This window comes from Apteryx mantelli, chromosome 2 (genome assembly GCF_036417845.1).
Source record: "Apteryx mantelli isolate bAptMan1 chromosome 2, bAptMan1.hap1, whole genome shotgun sequence".
In the NCBI taxonomy this organism is placed as follows: Eukaryota; Metazoa; Chordata; class Aves; order Apterygiformes; family Apterygidae; genus Apteryx; species Apteryx mantelli.
The window spans coordinates 88,986,285-89,002,727 of NC_089979.1; the positions used below are offsets into that span (position 1 = coordinate 88,986,285).

Genomic DNA, 16,443 nt, shown 5'->3' on the forward strand with positions numbered 1-16,443 from the left:
CTGACTACTCCTGATCACCTTCTTTTCCTCCACATGCTTGGAGATGGCCTCCAGGATGAGCTGCTCCATCACCTTTCATCACCATTGCAGGGAAGTTGGAACATGAGAAATTTCAATTTTTTTGCCATGAGGGTGGTCAAATATTGGAACAGGCTGACCAAAGAGATTTTGGAATCTCCATCCTTGGAAATACAACTCAACTGGAAAAGGCACCAAATAGTCTTGTCCAATTGACTTTGCTTTGAGCAGGAAGTTGGACTAGATGACCTCCCTGCCAACCTGCATGAGTCTATGATAAAAGTTAAAGAATTCCATTAGCTCACAAAACAGGAAGACTGTTCCATGCCTTCTCTGGAATGTTTCCTGGTTTTGCTGAATCCCTGTTCATTGAATCTCTAACAACTATAGAGATTTTGTTCTATTTCATCTACAAGAACTAATACAATACAGGCATTGGAATTAAATTGTAGTTTCATTTTGCTGTTGTTACAAAAGCTTCTCTGCAGGGAAAATTGATTTATCCAGAAATCATAACTGCTGACTAGGATGGAAACCCAGAAGTTCCTCCTCATTCTTTTCATTTTTTATCTCTTAATTTTTCTAAGAAGGATGGATAATAGATGCTGGAAAATGTACTTTTCTACATATTGAAAGAAGCATTATGTATCTGCTCTTTTCTCCCCTAGTTCTGATTTTATGTGCATAACAGGTATGCTTATTGGTAATTCAGTAAAGTCTGTACCAACCTGTAACACAACCTGTATTTTGGAGCTGCACAAGTTAATAATATAGCAAGATATCTCATTTACAGTTCAGTTACAGTTACAGTTACAGTCCAAAACCACAAAAAAGTCTCTAAATCCTTTGCTTTAGTATTTTTCTTCTTTTCCATCTATATTAGTGCACCTGAATCAAATATTTTTTTCCTAATCATTGCAAATTAATTTCTAATCCTATTCTTTCCACCTGAGTTCCCTTAGCATTCTGCCTCTAATTTTTTGGGATGCTCATATTTTTATTTGTAACTGAAAAAAGGATGGAGGGAGGCATTCTTTTGCAAGGACAGCAAAACTTAGGAAACAGATGCAATACAGTTCTTAGAGGTTTCTACAAACTTTTCACTTCTCAAACTTTTCATGGTTTCAAAAATCCATTTCACTTGCTTTACTCCCCTCAAAGGTTGGGGACAACAGGAATAATTCTTTCTTCTTCTTCTTTTTTTTTTTTTTCCTGCTCTACAAACACTTTTAAACTCTCCAGCATTCCCTCAGTTTCTTGATTTCCTGATTAAACTGCATCTCTGTCAGAAATCGCCTGGGAGAGAAAAAACTATTCTGCCACTGCTGTGGCTGCTATTACATTTCAGAAGGATTACCCCACACATTTAGAAAGTGGAGCATTGGAGGGAAGGTGTTTATGCTTGGGGTCTGTACAAGTAGTATTTTGTAGCCCTTCATGTTGGTCCTTCACACCAGACAGAACAAAGGGAAGACTTTTATAAAGGTGATGGTATTTTTGGACACAAATGTAACAGTTTAGGTACTAAGACATGATACATTTCATTTCTTAATGAAGATAGTAATACAACTATTATTAGAAAGCCATGCTTCCTCTTGTACTCTGCCTATGCTTTACATAATGATCATTCTTATTATTTTCTGTTCTTGACCTCTTTTATTTTTCAGTATCTTCTAGCAATCAAAAGCTTTTACACTAGTTCTTTTTTAGAACCTTTAATCTAGGTGTTTAATTTTTCATAATTATTCTTCTTCAAACCAAACTACATTTTGGTTAGTTTGTTATGTTTTCCACTATCTCCATTCATGACCTTCCTATTCAGGTAGGTATGCGCCTTTTTTTTTTTTTTTTTAAACTGCAACTGCTTAGCTGATTCAAACCCAGCAAGAGCAAGTTTGCAAATCTACTGAAACAGGCATGTATGAAAGATAATCTACCAAACTGTAACACATCTGATTCCTTACTGTAGTCTTCTAATAACATTCCCAAGCAAGTTACTTGCAAATAAATTCCCAGTATGTACTGGATTTCTAAAAGGAATGTAGCGTATGTGGGTCTTTCACATGCAGGAGTGGGCCCACTGTGTGTGTGTGGTGGTGGTGGTGTTTGTTTTTGTTTTTTTCTTTTTCTTTTCTGGGATGACATTCTGCATGCTTTTAGGAAGATACCCAGGAGGAAATATCAGTCACTATCATTCTAGGACAGTTTATTTATATTCCTCCTGAGCTCTTGCAATTCTTGTAAGAGTTCCTCCTCTGCTTCAGAAGCCAATACATCAGTCACTCACATACTAAAATAAAACAATTGGTTTCAAAAAATGGTATAGTGCTTTATGAAAGGAGTAATATATATAATGGTATCTGTCAAGATAAATTTTTATTGATACTTCTCAGCCAAAGAAGTAGATCAAAACCCAATATTTATGTCATAGTCCAACCGTTCAGCAGGTGGATCTGTGGGTTTGATCAGGTCTGGTTCGTTAGCCTTGTGCAGGTGTGGCTTGACTGAATATTCTATAGTCAGATGATAGATTCTACAGTTTCCATGTCAGATGAATTGTGAATTAGTTCCTGAGACAAATCTGCACATTACTTTTCACTGTTTAATTAAGAGCAAATTCCTTATAATAATATGCTTTTTCCAGAAATTTTCATGCTTCTGTGGAATATGTCTTCCTCTGTAGTTATGAAAACAATAATTTTCCCGTATTTATGTTCCTGATTTGCTAAAGTGTCACCATATTTCTTTAGTATTGCCTGGAGCTTTTCCCTTTTATCATGGTATTAAATAATATGGAACCAGCTGTTTAATCACAGCTACTTAGCAGCACTCAAGAATCATCACTAATTCATTTGATAGGTTTGTTTGCCAAGTCCAAAATGCTTGCATTTTCCCTGGAAAAAAAATAAAGTTTTAATAAGTTTCCTAATAATTTGGCTGTTGTTGAAGATTTACCAAGGCAAATGCATGCAGTCAACACAAAGGCTTTATTTTTTAGTTTTTATTTTTTGCTAATAAGGATATTTTAAGTATAAATTTAAGTATAAATCATGTGTCTGGGACAGAGGGTCCTGTGAGATTATACTTAAGTTATTATCTTCTGTACTTACAGCACTGCATAGAGGCTACTGATGTTAGGTTGTCAACTCTCTGCATCCTTGCGTTGCTATTCTCTCCCTATTTGCAGACAACTTTTTGAATGTTTCAGTTTAAATCAAGCTATAGATTCAGCTGAAAAGACAACAAAAGCAGAGAAAATAAGCATTTTATTTTGCTTTATCAGACACAGTTTACCTCCTTACTTTGGAGTGATACGGCAATTAAATTCAGATGTGTTGAAGTAAGTGTTGCACAAAAATAGTTTCACTTACTCCACAGTGACCTCAGATTTAAATTTGTTTAGGTGGCAACAGCAGTGAAAAGAAAAACATGAAACACTGCTTTTCACTCTGGGATAACATAAAACAAATTAAGTTCATTTCAGCCATCAAACAACCCTTCCAGCTTCCCTCCTTTCCAACATGCATCTCAACCCCCTCCCCACTCACCCCCCAAATAGACCATAAAATTGCAACCTATAGTGACTTATCATTTGAGCCAATGGCTTTTTTTTTTTTACTTCATAAAATAAATATCTTGATGGCTTTTTCAGTACCTCTCCCTTTAAATCTATTTTGTAGTGCAATAAACTACATATTCCAGCAGGTCAGAGCAGATATTAATCTTGCATTGTTCGCTAGTGGATTTACTTATTTTCTTAGCAGAATTAAATGGAATTTTCTTTATTTCCTAATCCTCAGATGCTGAAGGAAACATAGTATTGGTTGATATTTCAGAAGAACTTTGAAAAATATTTGGAAACTTAAAGACTAGCTGAGGAAAATACTATGCATATCTTTTCAGTCATTACAATTTATAAATACCTGAATATAGCAGCTTATTGGGATACCATATCAAGTCATAAACAATTTTCAAATTCATTGAAATAGATCTGATGATACTTTCCATAAGACTGGTGTTCCTGTCTAATGTGCTTCTTAAACAGCTTTTGCAAGGGAAGTGATCAAAGATATTTGATCCATTACTCATCAGCCTCCTCATAAGCAGCAACATTTTACCAGCTTATCTACTTATCCTAATATCTTCTGAACTGCTGGTGAGGTTCTTAAGTAGTTCCGACATTTAACCTTTAGCGCTTTGTTTTCCATGTACACATTTCTAGGGAGCTTTTTCATACATCTACATATATGTAATCAGCCCAGGAGTCTGTTTGCTTTGCACAGTACAAGTTTAAGTTTCAAAGACCATGAAGGTATAAAAAGTGTGGAAAAGGCTTTCCACAGAATCACAGAATATTTCAGTTCAGAAGGGACCTCTGGTGATCACCTAGTCACACCCTCCCAACTCTCCCTGTTCAAAGCAGAGTTGACTTCAGCAGGTTGTTCAGGACTATGTCCAGTCCAAATAACATTTTGCAGAATAAATCAAACCTGTGTTTAATACCTATGATATTCTTTCTTTGCAATGTAAACCTTTAAACAGTTGTCATGATTAAATATAATATTTTAAAGAATATTTTTGTGCTGCTGAAAACTTTGAGTGCTTTTGTTCTTCAGTATCTATGCTCAACCTACAATAGGCGTTATCTGTATCTAGATAAAGAGTTTGATCTTTTGAGCCCCTAAAAAAGAAATCAATTATCCATATTTGCCAAGCCGCTTGAATTAACAGAGCTGAATTTATTGAGGCTTGCACTGGTAATTAAACTTATTTTCTCACCATGCTTTGTAACAGGGATTTTTGAAAAAGTGTTCCTTCCAAGAAGCTGAAATTCTGCGTCAGTTGTACGCATCTTCATTCCCAGACTTGTATCGCTTCAGCATTCAGTCTCTGCAATACAAGACTGAGATGTTGGAAGCCTTTGTGATCATGCAGAGCATTAATATGCTCCAGGGTCTTATCCCACCTAAGGTAAAGTACTGCATATTTTTTATATTTATTTAATCTAATTAAACTAATTGTAAGTTACAAAGGTATGTAGAGAAGAGAGAAGATTCTTTGATATCTTGGAATATGAATGAAGATGCAAGTTAATGGGAAATACCTTCTTTTTCTTTAGAAAATAATAGTAGGATGTGCCCTCTTTCACATTTTGATTTGGTGGTAAGAACTGGCATGTAGCATGTATCAGACAGCAGTTTTCCTTCAAAATTTTTTGGATGTATTGTTATCAGGTTATAAGATGGAATTTAAACTGATTAAATGCTTTAACGGTGGATTAAAAGTGACATTTTCAGGGTAGCTTTCTGTATTTTGTGGTCTGCTTGGTATTGATTCAATCTATTCTTCAGAGAATGTGTTCAAAAGCATTGCTGTTCTTCATTACTTATGAGATCAAAATCAAAGATATGCAAAAGATGTTGTCATTGTTTCCTACATACTGTTTTATAATAGATAATGAAGTAGATGCCATGTTGATTCACTTTCCCAAGTAGCAGTTTCCTTCTGCAGTGGTGCTTTTGTCTTGAATTTCTGCCTGCTCATCTGTAATAGTTACCACTGTCCATAAAATGGAACAGAGATTAAACAAACGAGAACCCCCCTAAACAGATAAGAAACGCATCTCAGCAAGAAATATCATCTCAGCACTTATCTCAGCTGAGCTTGGTTCTCAGCTTGTCTGGAATTCATCGTTGCCTATTCTGTGAGCTTAACTTTCTGGACTATTTTGTTTCTTTCCATGGGGAATTGTTACCTGGATTTGGCTTAGGCAATGCCAGCTGAAAACAAGTTAATGTGTGCATTCACTTTTGTTTGTTCAGTGATGGGCAAGAATGTAGGACTTGACACCAGCTAAGACTTCAGTACATTTAAACTAAAATCTTCTTACCCAATGTCACTAGTGATTATCAAATAGAATTTTCCCTGGTAAAGTCAGGCTATTGAAAATAAAAATCTAACTTAATCCTTCAGGAGCAAGGAGGGGAATTGACTCCAAATTACTTGGAAAGGCTGTACATCTTCTCTCTTATGTGGAGTGTAGGAGCATTACTAGAACTGGAAGACAAATGCAAGATGGAGCACTGGCTTCGAAATCATGCAACAAGAAAGCTTGATCTTCCCTGTATTCCCGAAGGCAGTGAAGATACCATGTTTGATTATTACGTGGCATCTGACGGTTAGTAACCCAACTGGGTGCTGTGAGGTAAAACTTAGAAGTTATTTTAAAGTTATGTATCTTTTAAAGAACTAATACAAAAGCAGTTTTGTGTAGCTTACCTCCTCTTGTGTCAGCTGGCATGTTTTGTTTCACAGTTTCACTTTACTGTTGATTTTGGATAAAGCTTTTCCCTGTTTCATCTGAGAAATCAGAACACAGATAAATGGCTGCAAAAAGCTACATGGACTTTGTGTCAATGAATTGTCAAATGAACAAAAATAGACAAGCCGGAAAATCTTGCTGCTCTTGTCATGGTTTTGGGAAACAACTGGAACAGTGGGACATATTGCATCTCTCAGGGGTATAAGAGGAGTAAGCCTCTTAGATAATCTTGGTCTAAATTTATAGAGTGGGATTATTATGAATGGGACAGAGGATCTGACAGTTAAATCAGCTTGATGGAGAATAAGATATGTGAAGATGCCTTGTATTTAGAAAATATTAAGTTCTTTTCTTTCTTATTAGGCAAATGGATGCACTGGAATACACGTGTTGAAGAGTATGTATATCCTAGTAGCAGCACTCCCGAGTATGGCTCCATTCTTGTGCCAAGTGTTGACAACGTGAGAACAGATTTCCTTATTGAAACCATTGCAAAACAGGGCAAGGTACTTTTTCTGTATTTCACATAAAAATTATGCTAACTAAATGCATGATAAAATTCTTGAATTAGAAGTAAAATATGACATAATTGAAAAGAAAGAACTTCATTTTTGTGCTGTAAAACTATAATGGTGACTCCAGCGACAACATTCATGTAAATACACTTCGAAATCTCAAATACTCCTTGCTTCCAGCTTTTTGTGCCCTCCCCCCATCTCTTGTTGAGAGTTCATTTTACATAATTTTTTAGTTTATATCTCCTTAAAAGATAAACAGGATTGGTGAGGCTTTGCCCATATACACAGGTCTCGTGTGTCATCTTTTTTTGATGTTGTCTTTGTCTAGGCAGTCCTACTAATTGGTGAGCAAGGAACTGCAAAAACTGTTATCATCAAAGGCTTTATGTCAAAATACAACCCTGAAAGCCACATGGCTAAGAGTTTGAATTTTTCGTCTGCAACTACCCCATTAATTTTCCAGGTATAGTAATTATTCAGTTTCTAATACAACATGACTGGATTCAGAGATTAATGGATATACCAAGAATCTGCCAGAAGCATGCTACTGGAAGTGGTTTACTTAATTGCAAATGAGTGCAGAAAAAAAAGCACCGGGTCTAATGGACTAAGTGTCCTAAAATATGGTTTATAAGACTTATGTAAACCATGTCTTCTTCAAGTCCTTTGGTATTTATTGAGCTGTTCTGGGACTATTACCCATGTATATTATTTGCTTTATCATACTCAATCTTTTTATGTCAAATGTATCAGTTCTCACTAACTGGGTAGAGCTGTCAGTGAATTCCCTCAGATTTCACTAAAACCCATGTGTAAAATAAGTGCTACCCACAACAGTCTGCCATAAAATGTGCTGTCTGCAATGTATAATTAATTAAATTACACATTAAAAAGTAACACATGCAGCTACTTTAAATAGAACCATGAATATTTAAATTTTGAACTGTACTACCTCTCCAAATTTCTACTGAGTCACTTTCAATTATTTCAAGATTCTTTAAAGCTGCTAGCACTATGTATGGGAGGTATTTTTAATATGGCTTGGTATACCAGGCCTAAGCACTGCATCTGTACTGTAATCAGAAGTGCTTAGTCAGAAATGCTGTCTATAAACGCTGTGCACCATCTATAATCTGGATAAATAGCATTATAGAAACTATTAATTTGTCTGGTATTTGAGCATGTAACTTTGGTCTAATCTTCCTTTATGTTTTTCCCTCTGTTGACTGGGCTATATAAACAAAAGGTAGTGTCAGTCTCTCCCCCTCAATCCTCTCCCCCTCCCTCTTCACCCCAATCCTGTTCTCCTCCCTCTCCTTTTCTCCCTTCTCTCCCCCCTTCCCTCCACCTCTCTCCTTCGCCTAAAAGATGAGTACTTCTGTCTTTAACTCCCATGTGGATGCAATAGCAATTTCAGCTACATGGATTATAAAGGAAATTAGCAGAATATAAGTGTATATGCAGATGATAAATACACTTTAAATTTCTCAGTAATATCACAGAAAGTGAAATGCTGTCTCACAGTGCACTTTAGCTTTTGTACATACAAAAATTAAGCTTGGTCAATTCTTAATTTTTCACATTAATGTCAAACAAGCATGTTAGTTATATGATAAAATACTATCCTAAAACTAAGAAGATCCGCAAAGAAAATTCATGAAAGAAAAATCCACAAAAAGTTTCTTAGTAAAATTCTGTGTAACAAAACTTTGTTATATGTTTCTTGATTGATATGTTTAAGTGACTGAATTGCGTACAAATGGAGGGATAACTTTTCTAATTGTAATCTTTGTAATTTTGCTAATAATTGCTTTTAACAGCATACAATAGAAAGTTATGTGGACAAGCGCATGGGCACAACATATGGTCCGCCTGCAGGCAAAAAGATGACAGTCTTCATTGATGATGTGAATATGCCCATAATAAATGAATGGGGAGATCAGGTTAGTTTGTAAAAGAGGAAAAAAAGGGGGCAAAAGATGTTTTATTTCTTTCCTTTTTGCACGGTAAAACTGGCTTGTCTTCTGTCAGGCAGTAGGGGGTAAATTAGATACATAGAGCTTACTTTTTAAACAGTCTTTTTAAAGAGCTCATCTAGTTTTATGTTGTCATGAGCTTAATTAAAATAAATATACTGACTAAAAAAGCATTTAGGGTACTCCTCAAAAACATGTCTGTAAAATTTTAACTGTGTTTTTTACTAGCACTTGTTGTTTGTTTATTTTTTTCCTTGAAAGGAAAAACAAAAACCTTTTGGCATGCAAATTGTGATAGCAAACTGACTGTGTAGGCAATAATTAAAAAATATTGCAAATTTTGAGAGAGGTGGGAACTGACTTTTCTGCATTAGAAAAAATGGAAAGAATCATTATCTACTTTGGCAAGATGATTCACAAGAGTATATTGCATTGGAAAGTAAAATAAGGTTCGAATTTCTAGATAAGTATCCTCTTAGAATGCACTGTTTATTAGATGTTTTCAACTGGTTGGGTCAAACAGAAAAGCTGAGCACTTATGGCTAAGAAATCTTGCGTTCTTTTGTATGGAAATAGTCCTGTTTGCAACATGAAAAACTATGTGATATTTCATCAAAATATTTGGTAGCAGATGCAACATGTGAGGATATATCAGTTTGGGCATGTTCAGAACAAACTGGAAATTTTATGTTAAGAAGGAGAAGTATTTCCCATACAGTAGAACTGGGAATCATACAGCATTAAAGTGAGATTGAATTGAGATGTGAAGGCTTAATTCTAAGCTAGGGATTTCTCTCTTCCCCAAGAGTTTTCTCCCATAGATATTACCAAAGGAAAAGGGCAACCAGCTATGCTTATTTCTGACAGAATATTTTTCTCCTAAAACAAAAAGCATTTTTTTTGGAGAGAAAAATATAAAATACTGTATACTAGGTCTTTCAAATACATATGTGTGTTTTGCATTTCTTCTAGTTATGTATATATTATTATGTTAAATACTGCTTGGTTATTTTACAGGTCACCAATGAGATAGTTAGACAGCTGATAGAACAGAATGGAGTGTATAATCTGGAAAAGCCTGGTGAATTTACCAACATTGTGGACATTCAGTTTTTGGCTGCCATGATTCACCCTGGGGGAGGTCGAAATGACATTCCACAGAGACTCAAGAGACAATTTTCTGTGTTCAACTGTACCTTGCCTTCCAATTCTTCCATTGACAAAATTTTTGGTAAATTAACTTTTTATTCGTCCCCTTTTTGAAAATAGTAGTTGATTTTTCTTTATCCCTCTGTTTATGTGTTATGATTAAAACTGAGACTTAATCCCCCTCTAATTTGCTTACCAGTACATGTTCTTACAGTAATCACTCCCCACCTGCAACTTCATCAGTCATTTTTGATTGATCAGTCTTCACTTCATCAATAATTTTTTGGACACAGTTACTTCTCAGAATCTATTGATATGCTGGGAGTTAGGAGGTATGGCATGAAGGCATTCCTAGTTTTGCTGGCAGTGCTGGAGAGTTGCTAAGGGCTAAACTGCTACTGGTGATGAGGCTTTCACAAAATGACTGATGATGAGGCTTTCACAGAATACAGGATCACATTGTTCTCCAAGGAATGATTCAGTTTCCAAAAGCTTTGGTAGCTGCTTTGGTAGACTAAGAGCATTCTTAACTGCCCATTGATGAGGAGTTAAATACCTAGTGGGTTAGTGGCAGAAGGGTATAGGACCGGTTGAATCAAGATTCAAATAACAAGATTGGGAAACCCTTTCAAAAAATTAAAAAAGGTTTTGGGGATTAAAAGAAAAAAAACAAAAGAGAAACCAGAAGAGATTGTAGCTCTTGCAGTTGTGCGAACGTGTCTTAGAAAATCTTTCATTTGGTGGTTTTCTTACTCCCAGGTGTAATTGGAGAAGGACATTACTGTAGAGAGCGGGGCTTTTCAGAAGATTTGAGAAAAACGGTAGCCAAGCTAGTGCCGCTGACACGCAGACTATGGCAAAATACCAAAATAAAAATGTTGCCCACGCCAGCCAAGTTCCATTATGTCTTCAACCTTCGAGATCTCTCAAGAATTTGGCAAGGAATGCTGAAATCTACCTCAGAAGTGATCAACGAACCAAATGTAAGTGTTGCACATCAGTGGCCTTGTTATAATTAGTGTTTAACTAGTGTAGCAAAAGGATGAAGAATCTAACTTGGACATTTGAGTATGCATTAGAAAATGATCCTTATTTGGCTGAAAAAGACTTTAAGCTTTTTTGAGGCAAGGACAATGTTTTTTCAGCTTTTGCAGTGCCTAGTGCAATGAGAAATTTGTTTTGTAACTTTAATGCAAACTAGTTCTTTTGACAGAAAAGTATTTGATTTTTATCTGCTGACATTATTACTGATGAATGGTAGTTTATTCAAAAGCAGGGAGCAAGGAAAATTATGAAAAGCATTGAAATTTAATTTAGCCCAAAGAAAATGCATGTACCTTGTTTAAAAAATATCTCCCTTGTCCAGCCAGCGTTTTGAGGCTTTCAGTCACGGCCTAATAATAGTCTAAAAGCTGATTTCTGGTTTACAGCTTGAAAGAAAGAGGAAATAAGTCATAGTACATTCTTATTCTAATCCACCCTTCTTGCAGAAAAACTCAATACTTTATGCACCATTCCTCTTTTAATTGTTTTAAGGAAAAGCCATTTAGTGTTTTGAGCACTGAAACATGAAGTGCTGGAAAGCGCTGTGTATGGTAATTTGTAATATATTTGGGTTATATAATTACTTCAGGTTTAGTGTACTTCCTTGGTTGTTGAGTAAGCTCCTGATGCTTACTACATCTAAAATTTAAATTTTAGAATTGATTTTAATTTCTGAAACTAAAAATATACAGCACTAAGATGATTTGATATATATATTCTCAATTAGTAATTTTGAAATATAACAAACAGTTGTTCAAACTCTCATAGAATAAATTTACATATTAGGTCTGAGAATTCACATAGTATGCCTCATTTCTACAAAGCCCTGCAGGCTCAGAGAAGAAGTCGTCAAGGAGTATTGGAATTTTTTCTACTACTGTGTAGTAACCCCGTCTAGGATTAAAACCAGTGCTGCTAGAATTAAGAACCTTGTGGACTTCCTTCCCCCAGCTTCTGACCAAATGGAAGGACTTTAAAGATTTATTGAATTTGGAGAAGGAATAATATGAGCACTTCACATTTTTTTTTAACTGACTTTGTCTATGTGAATGGAAGTGACAGAATATCTGTATTTGGCATGAAATGATTCATGCCATGACGATGATATTTTCACTTACCTTCCATTTAGAGTGACCAGTTACATAAGTGGTTTCTCCGTGCATCCACATGTGTTACTACATATATGGATCTGATCTTAGATGCGGGGAAATAAAATCTTAATTAGGTAAATATGCTACAGTTTGGAATGCTAGACTAAGGCTTTTGCACAGTTAGCTGAATGTAAGTTTAAAGTGCTATTGGCCAGAGTAACCATCCAGTGTATTTCTCCTGACTAAAAACAGAAATGCCACTGTTTCTTTTCTACTTTTCCTATGATTTTTAAAATATTTTAAAAGCATGAATTTTATTGGTATAGCTTTGTTGCAAACCTAATCTGATTGAAATTTTTTTTGTTTTAATAGGTACTGATAAAACTTTGGAAGCATGAATGTAAGTGTGTTATTGCTGATCGTTTCACAACCTCAGAAGATGTAAACTGGTTTGACATTGCTTTGGCAAAACTTGTTGAGGAGGAATTTGGAGAAAAAAAAACTTTGCTGGATCCTGCTGCATTCTTTGTTGACTTCTTAAGGGATGCGCCTGAAAGAACTGGTAATGATGGACTCTGATAACCATGGAGACGGCAAGAATAGGGATGAAGATATGATAAAATAGATGCTAATGTGAGGATGTCCTACAAATGCATAATATGGCCATGCTTCAAGGATGGCTGTCCTGCCCAGTGACTTTGAACAGAATCGAAGTCACTGGCTGAGGCACACCTTTTTATTTGTGGGATTTTAAGTCCTTATTTATATCCAGGTCTTCTAAATAGTAGAGCCTTGCTTCTATTTCCACCAAAGTACTAGACTGACAAGACTGACAAATGAAGGGCATGAGCCTGTTATTCTAAAATGATGAAGGAAGGGTGGTATGAATGATGGAGGTGGGGTTGCAGTACTGGATATAGGATAGCACTATAGCTACCATCCTTTAGAAGCCTGGTAAAGAAGTACTGGCTCTGGACTTGTCCAGTGTTTTCTGGGAAAGATGCATGATATATGATTTTGTATTGAGTGAATATTATTGCAAAATCTCCTGAATAGAGTAAAACCTCTTGAATTACCCACAGGGCTTATAAGGATGTCCTTGTGTCTTTTAAATCAAAATGCTATGTTCCTGAACTGGCTGAATAACCTGGGAGCATTTCTTAGTTGTAGCAAAACACAAGGATGCAAGACAGCTGTTTGGGTTTTTAGTCAAGATCATTATTAAACCATCAGGGGTTCAATTATCTGTGTCCCAATCATTGTAATGATGGATGGTGGAAGTAATAAAAGGTTGGCATGAGCTGTCAAATGCCATTTAAACCTTTTGGACAAATGAAGTAGTAAGAAGGCTGTGGCAAAAGGAGAGTAAAGGGTTGTAAATGTTTCAAGTGGAAGGAATCAAACAGAAGTGGAAAACAGACTGGTGTGGGAAAGCTGTCAAATATGTCCTTAAATTACTTGCTAAACTGGGGCAATGGAGAGAGGAGTGAAATGTAAGCCAGTATACATATGGATGAAAGCCGAGTAACTTTTAATGTGAAAATTTGAACCCACACTAGAAATCATTATGTTTAACTGAAAAATAAGTGCAATAAGAAGCATATATTTCTGAAAATAACTTGCTTCCTGGTGACTATTTAAGTATGCCTCCCTAGTAATAGGCTTTTTAGTAGGAAACTTCATCTAAATGCATCTGCAGAGTGGGAGACCCCCTATTTTGAAAGGGTGTGTTTGGTCCTCAGTATTTTGGCAGAGCCTTGAGAACTCCTTCCTGTTTTGGCTCTGAGTGCAAAGAATAACAACTGTTCTTTTGTTTTAATTGTCCCTTTAAGGTAAATAGTCTTACTGCATCATGATGACTTATAAGAACAGGAACTGGAGCTGGAGTTGTGAGTTCTTAAATGGATAAACAAAATACATCTGGTATCAATCTGAAATAACTCTATGCTAAATTTAGTGATGCAATGACATATATGCCCTGTACCTCTTTGGCTTGTACTGTCACAACATATTTCTCCCTGATAGCAGAGGCTTGAGATAAAGTAGCTGGAACAGCAGCTTTTAGAGCATAGCTTTACAAAAATGGTTAGTATTCCTGAGATCCCCAAACTGTTCAAAGATACTTTTTATCAATTAGTTTTAGCACTGATATTTACTACTTGTGATTCTAAAGCAAGTGAGTAGAGAAGGGTTCAAAATAATATATTACACCAACTGCTTCTGTAAATAATTTAAATGTCTGCCCTCTCTCAAGCTTAATACTTGATCGTGGTGTCTTTTGACATTAATAATAAAACTGCAGGAACAGGATCAAGCTGATATAATTCTATTAAATGGTGGAAAATTGTGAAAACATCCATACAGTTTAACTCCCTGCTGTATTTATTATTAGTTTCTTACCAGTGGTTTTTTAAATGCCTCATTCAGCTTTTAGGAAACTTATTTCCACCTGGAATAGTCCTTTTGTGTAACGGGGGTTTTTGCAGGTTAAAATAAGAACTCAGTTAATTTGACTGGATCTTGATCAAAAGGACTGTTTACATAGAAACAATACACACCAGAAGAATCCTGAAATACTGCTTCTTCTCAGAAATTTTCATCAAAATTTCGATGACCTCAGGCAATATAAAGGATACCTGCATCAGAATTAATTATCCATTTGTTCTGAGGGGTTTTGTTTGTGATAAAAGGCAATTTTCTTAACATATGTTTCAAGATTTAGCAAAATATACATATACATTTATCTTGGAGACTGCAACGCTATTAGACCTCTGCTAATCTGTAAAAGCAAAAAATAAAGTATGCCAGAAGCAAATGAAGAAAAAAATCAGATGAGAAGAGCGTCACAGATACCATCCAAAATAGCAACTGTTGATTGCCTTATTCCTCCTTTTCCTACCCTTTCCCCCACCTTCCAATGCATTACTAAGTGTTAAGGAAATACTTAATTCACTGGTTTTCAATTTTAAAAATACTGTGAAGAATGTATTTCTTTGGCTATTAAGGGGAGGCTTAGCAAAACAGATTCTTATTGATGACTGATCTATAGTAAGTGGAAGAACATATCCTGCAGCATATAGAGCATGAAATTTTGAAATCAATGGAGCTAGGTGTATGTAAATACTAGCACAGTTCTACTGTGTTCAACATTTTCTTGGAGGTGTGTGGAGGGAAGTGGTGTCTGCTTGCTGGCACTCTTCCAATAAAGTTTTCTCATTTGCTTTCTGTGAGTAACAGTTTTTACTAGTGAAAGGCATGTCACCTTTAAGCATGATTAAAGATGGGACAGCAGCACTATTTCCTCCTTTTCTTTGGGTAGGGAAGAGTTGACAACTTCTCATATTTTTCGGATCCCTTGCTGAAACAAATACCTGCCCTTTTACACTGCGTATACATTTTGTGCGTGGTAGTTATTCACTTTAGTAGTGATGTTTTTTCACTACTATTTACTACTTTTTCACTACTACAGTAGTGACGTTTTTTCACTACTATTTACTACTATTTCACTACTACAATTTAAAATGTTTTTCCTTTTACAAAAGCAATTATATGCATTTTTTAACTGCAATATTATTTACCCTCCTTGTCTGGTGCTACTTTTGCTTCCAGTATCTAAGTTAAATGATTTCAGTTTTTTACTATCCAAGTCCTGGAAGTAGAGAAAGCAGGCTCCTTAATTTCTGTTGGTTTTGCATTTAAGAATTGAGCAGCTGAACTTAATGCTCCTTGTAGGTGGTATATAGGCAGCACTCTGATGTGAACATCTAATATGTAATATTATGTATAATAAGTAAAACCAGTTCTGGGTGGTTAATTAGACTTTTAATTTCCATCTCTTACTTATCACCACATTGTGTCTTCTTCAGTCATTTAAGCTGCTAAGGTTTTGTTACTTGCTTTTTGTTCTAGGTGAAAAATCAGAGGGAGCTGATTCATATATGCCCAAAATCTATGAGCCAGTTCACTCCTTTCATCAGCTACGGGATCGTTTAAATATGTTTTTACATGTATACAATGAGAAAGTCCGTGGTACCGGGTTGGACATGGTTTTCTTTGAAGATGCTATGATTCATTTAGTCAAGGTAGAGTCTTACTGGGTTGCCATTTGTTATTGCTGTTGTTATTTTCTTCCTTTTTCCTGAGCAGGTATGAATTTGGTTATGTTTACAAATGAATAGAGGAATGCACAAATTGAGTTACATTACCTTTAAAATTGAAGCAACTCATTTTTTCTAACAAATACTCTGTTTTTCACCCTCTGACCCGGTATTAAAATGCAACTTTTCTGAAGATTCACCAGATAGACCTATTCTTTTACATATAAC

At 35.6% G+C, this 16,443-nt stretch overlaps 1 protein-coding gene across 1 annotated transcript in view; it reads left to right on the forward strand.

Annotated features, from left to right (window-relative positions):
- DNAH5 (dynein axonemal heavy chain 5) overlaps positions 1-16,443 on the forward strand; it is a 181,319-nt gene that overhangs the window by 115,392 nt on the left and 49,484 nt on the right. The window contains exons 44-52 of the mRNA XM_067291003.1: positions 4,813-4,989; positions 5,992-6,196; positions 6,704-6,846; positions 7,187-7,321; positions 8,679-8,801; positions 9,852-10,065; positions 10,743-10,966; positions 12,491-12,680; positions 16,028-16,200. Of these exons, the coding sequence (XP_067147104.1) occupies positions 4,813-4,989; positions 5,992-6,196; positions 6,704-6,846; positions 7,187-7,321; positions 8,679-8,801; positions 9,852-10,065; positions 10,743-10,966; positions 12,491-12,680; positions 16,028-16,200 (1,584 nt within the window). The remainder of the gene's footprint in view (positions 1-4,812; positions 4,990-5,991; positions 6,197-6,703; positions 6,847-7,186; positions 7,322-8,678; positions 8,802-9,851; positions 10,066-10,742; positions 10,967-12,490; positions 12,681-16,027; positions 16,201-16,443) is intronic.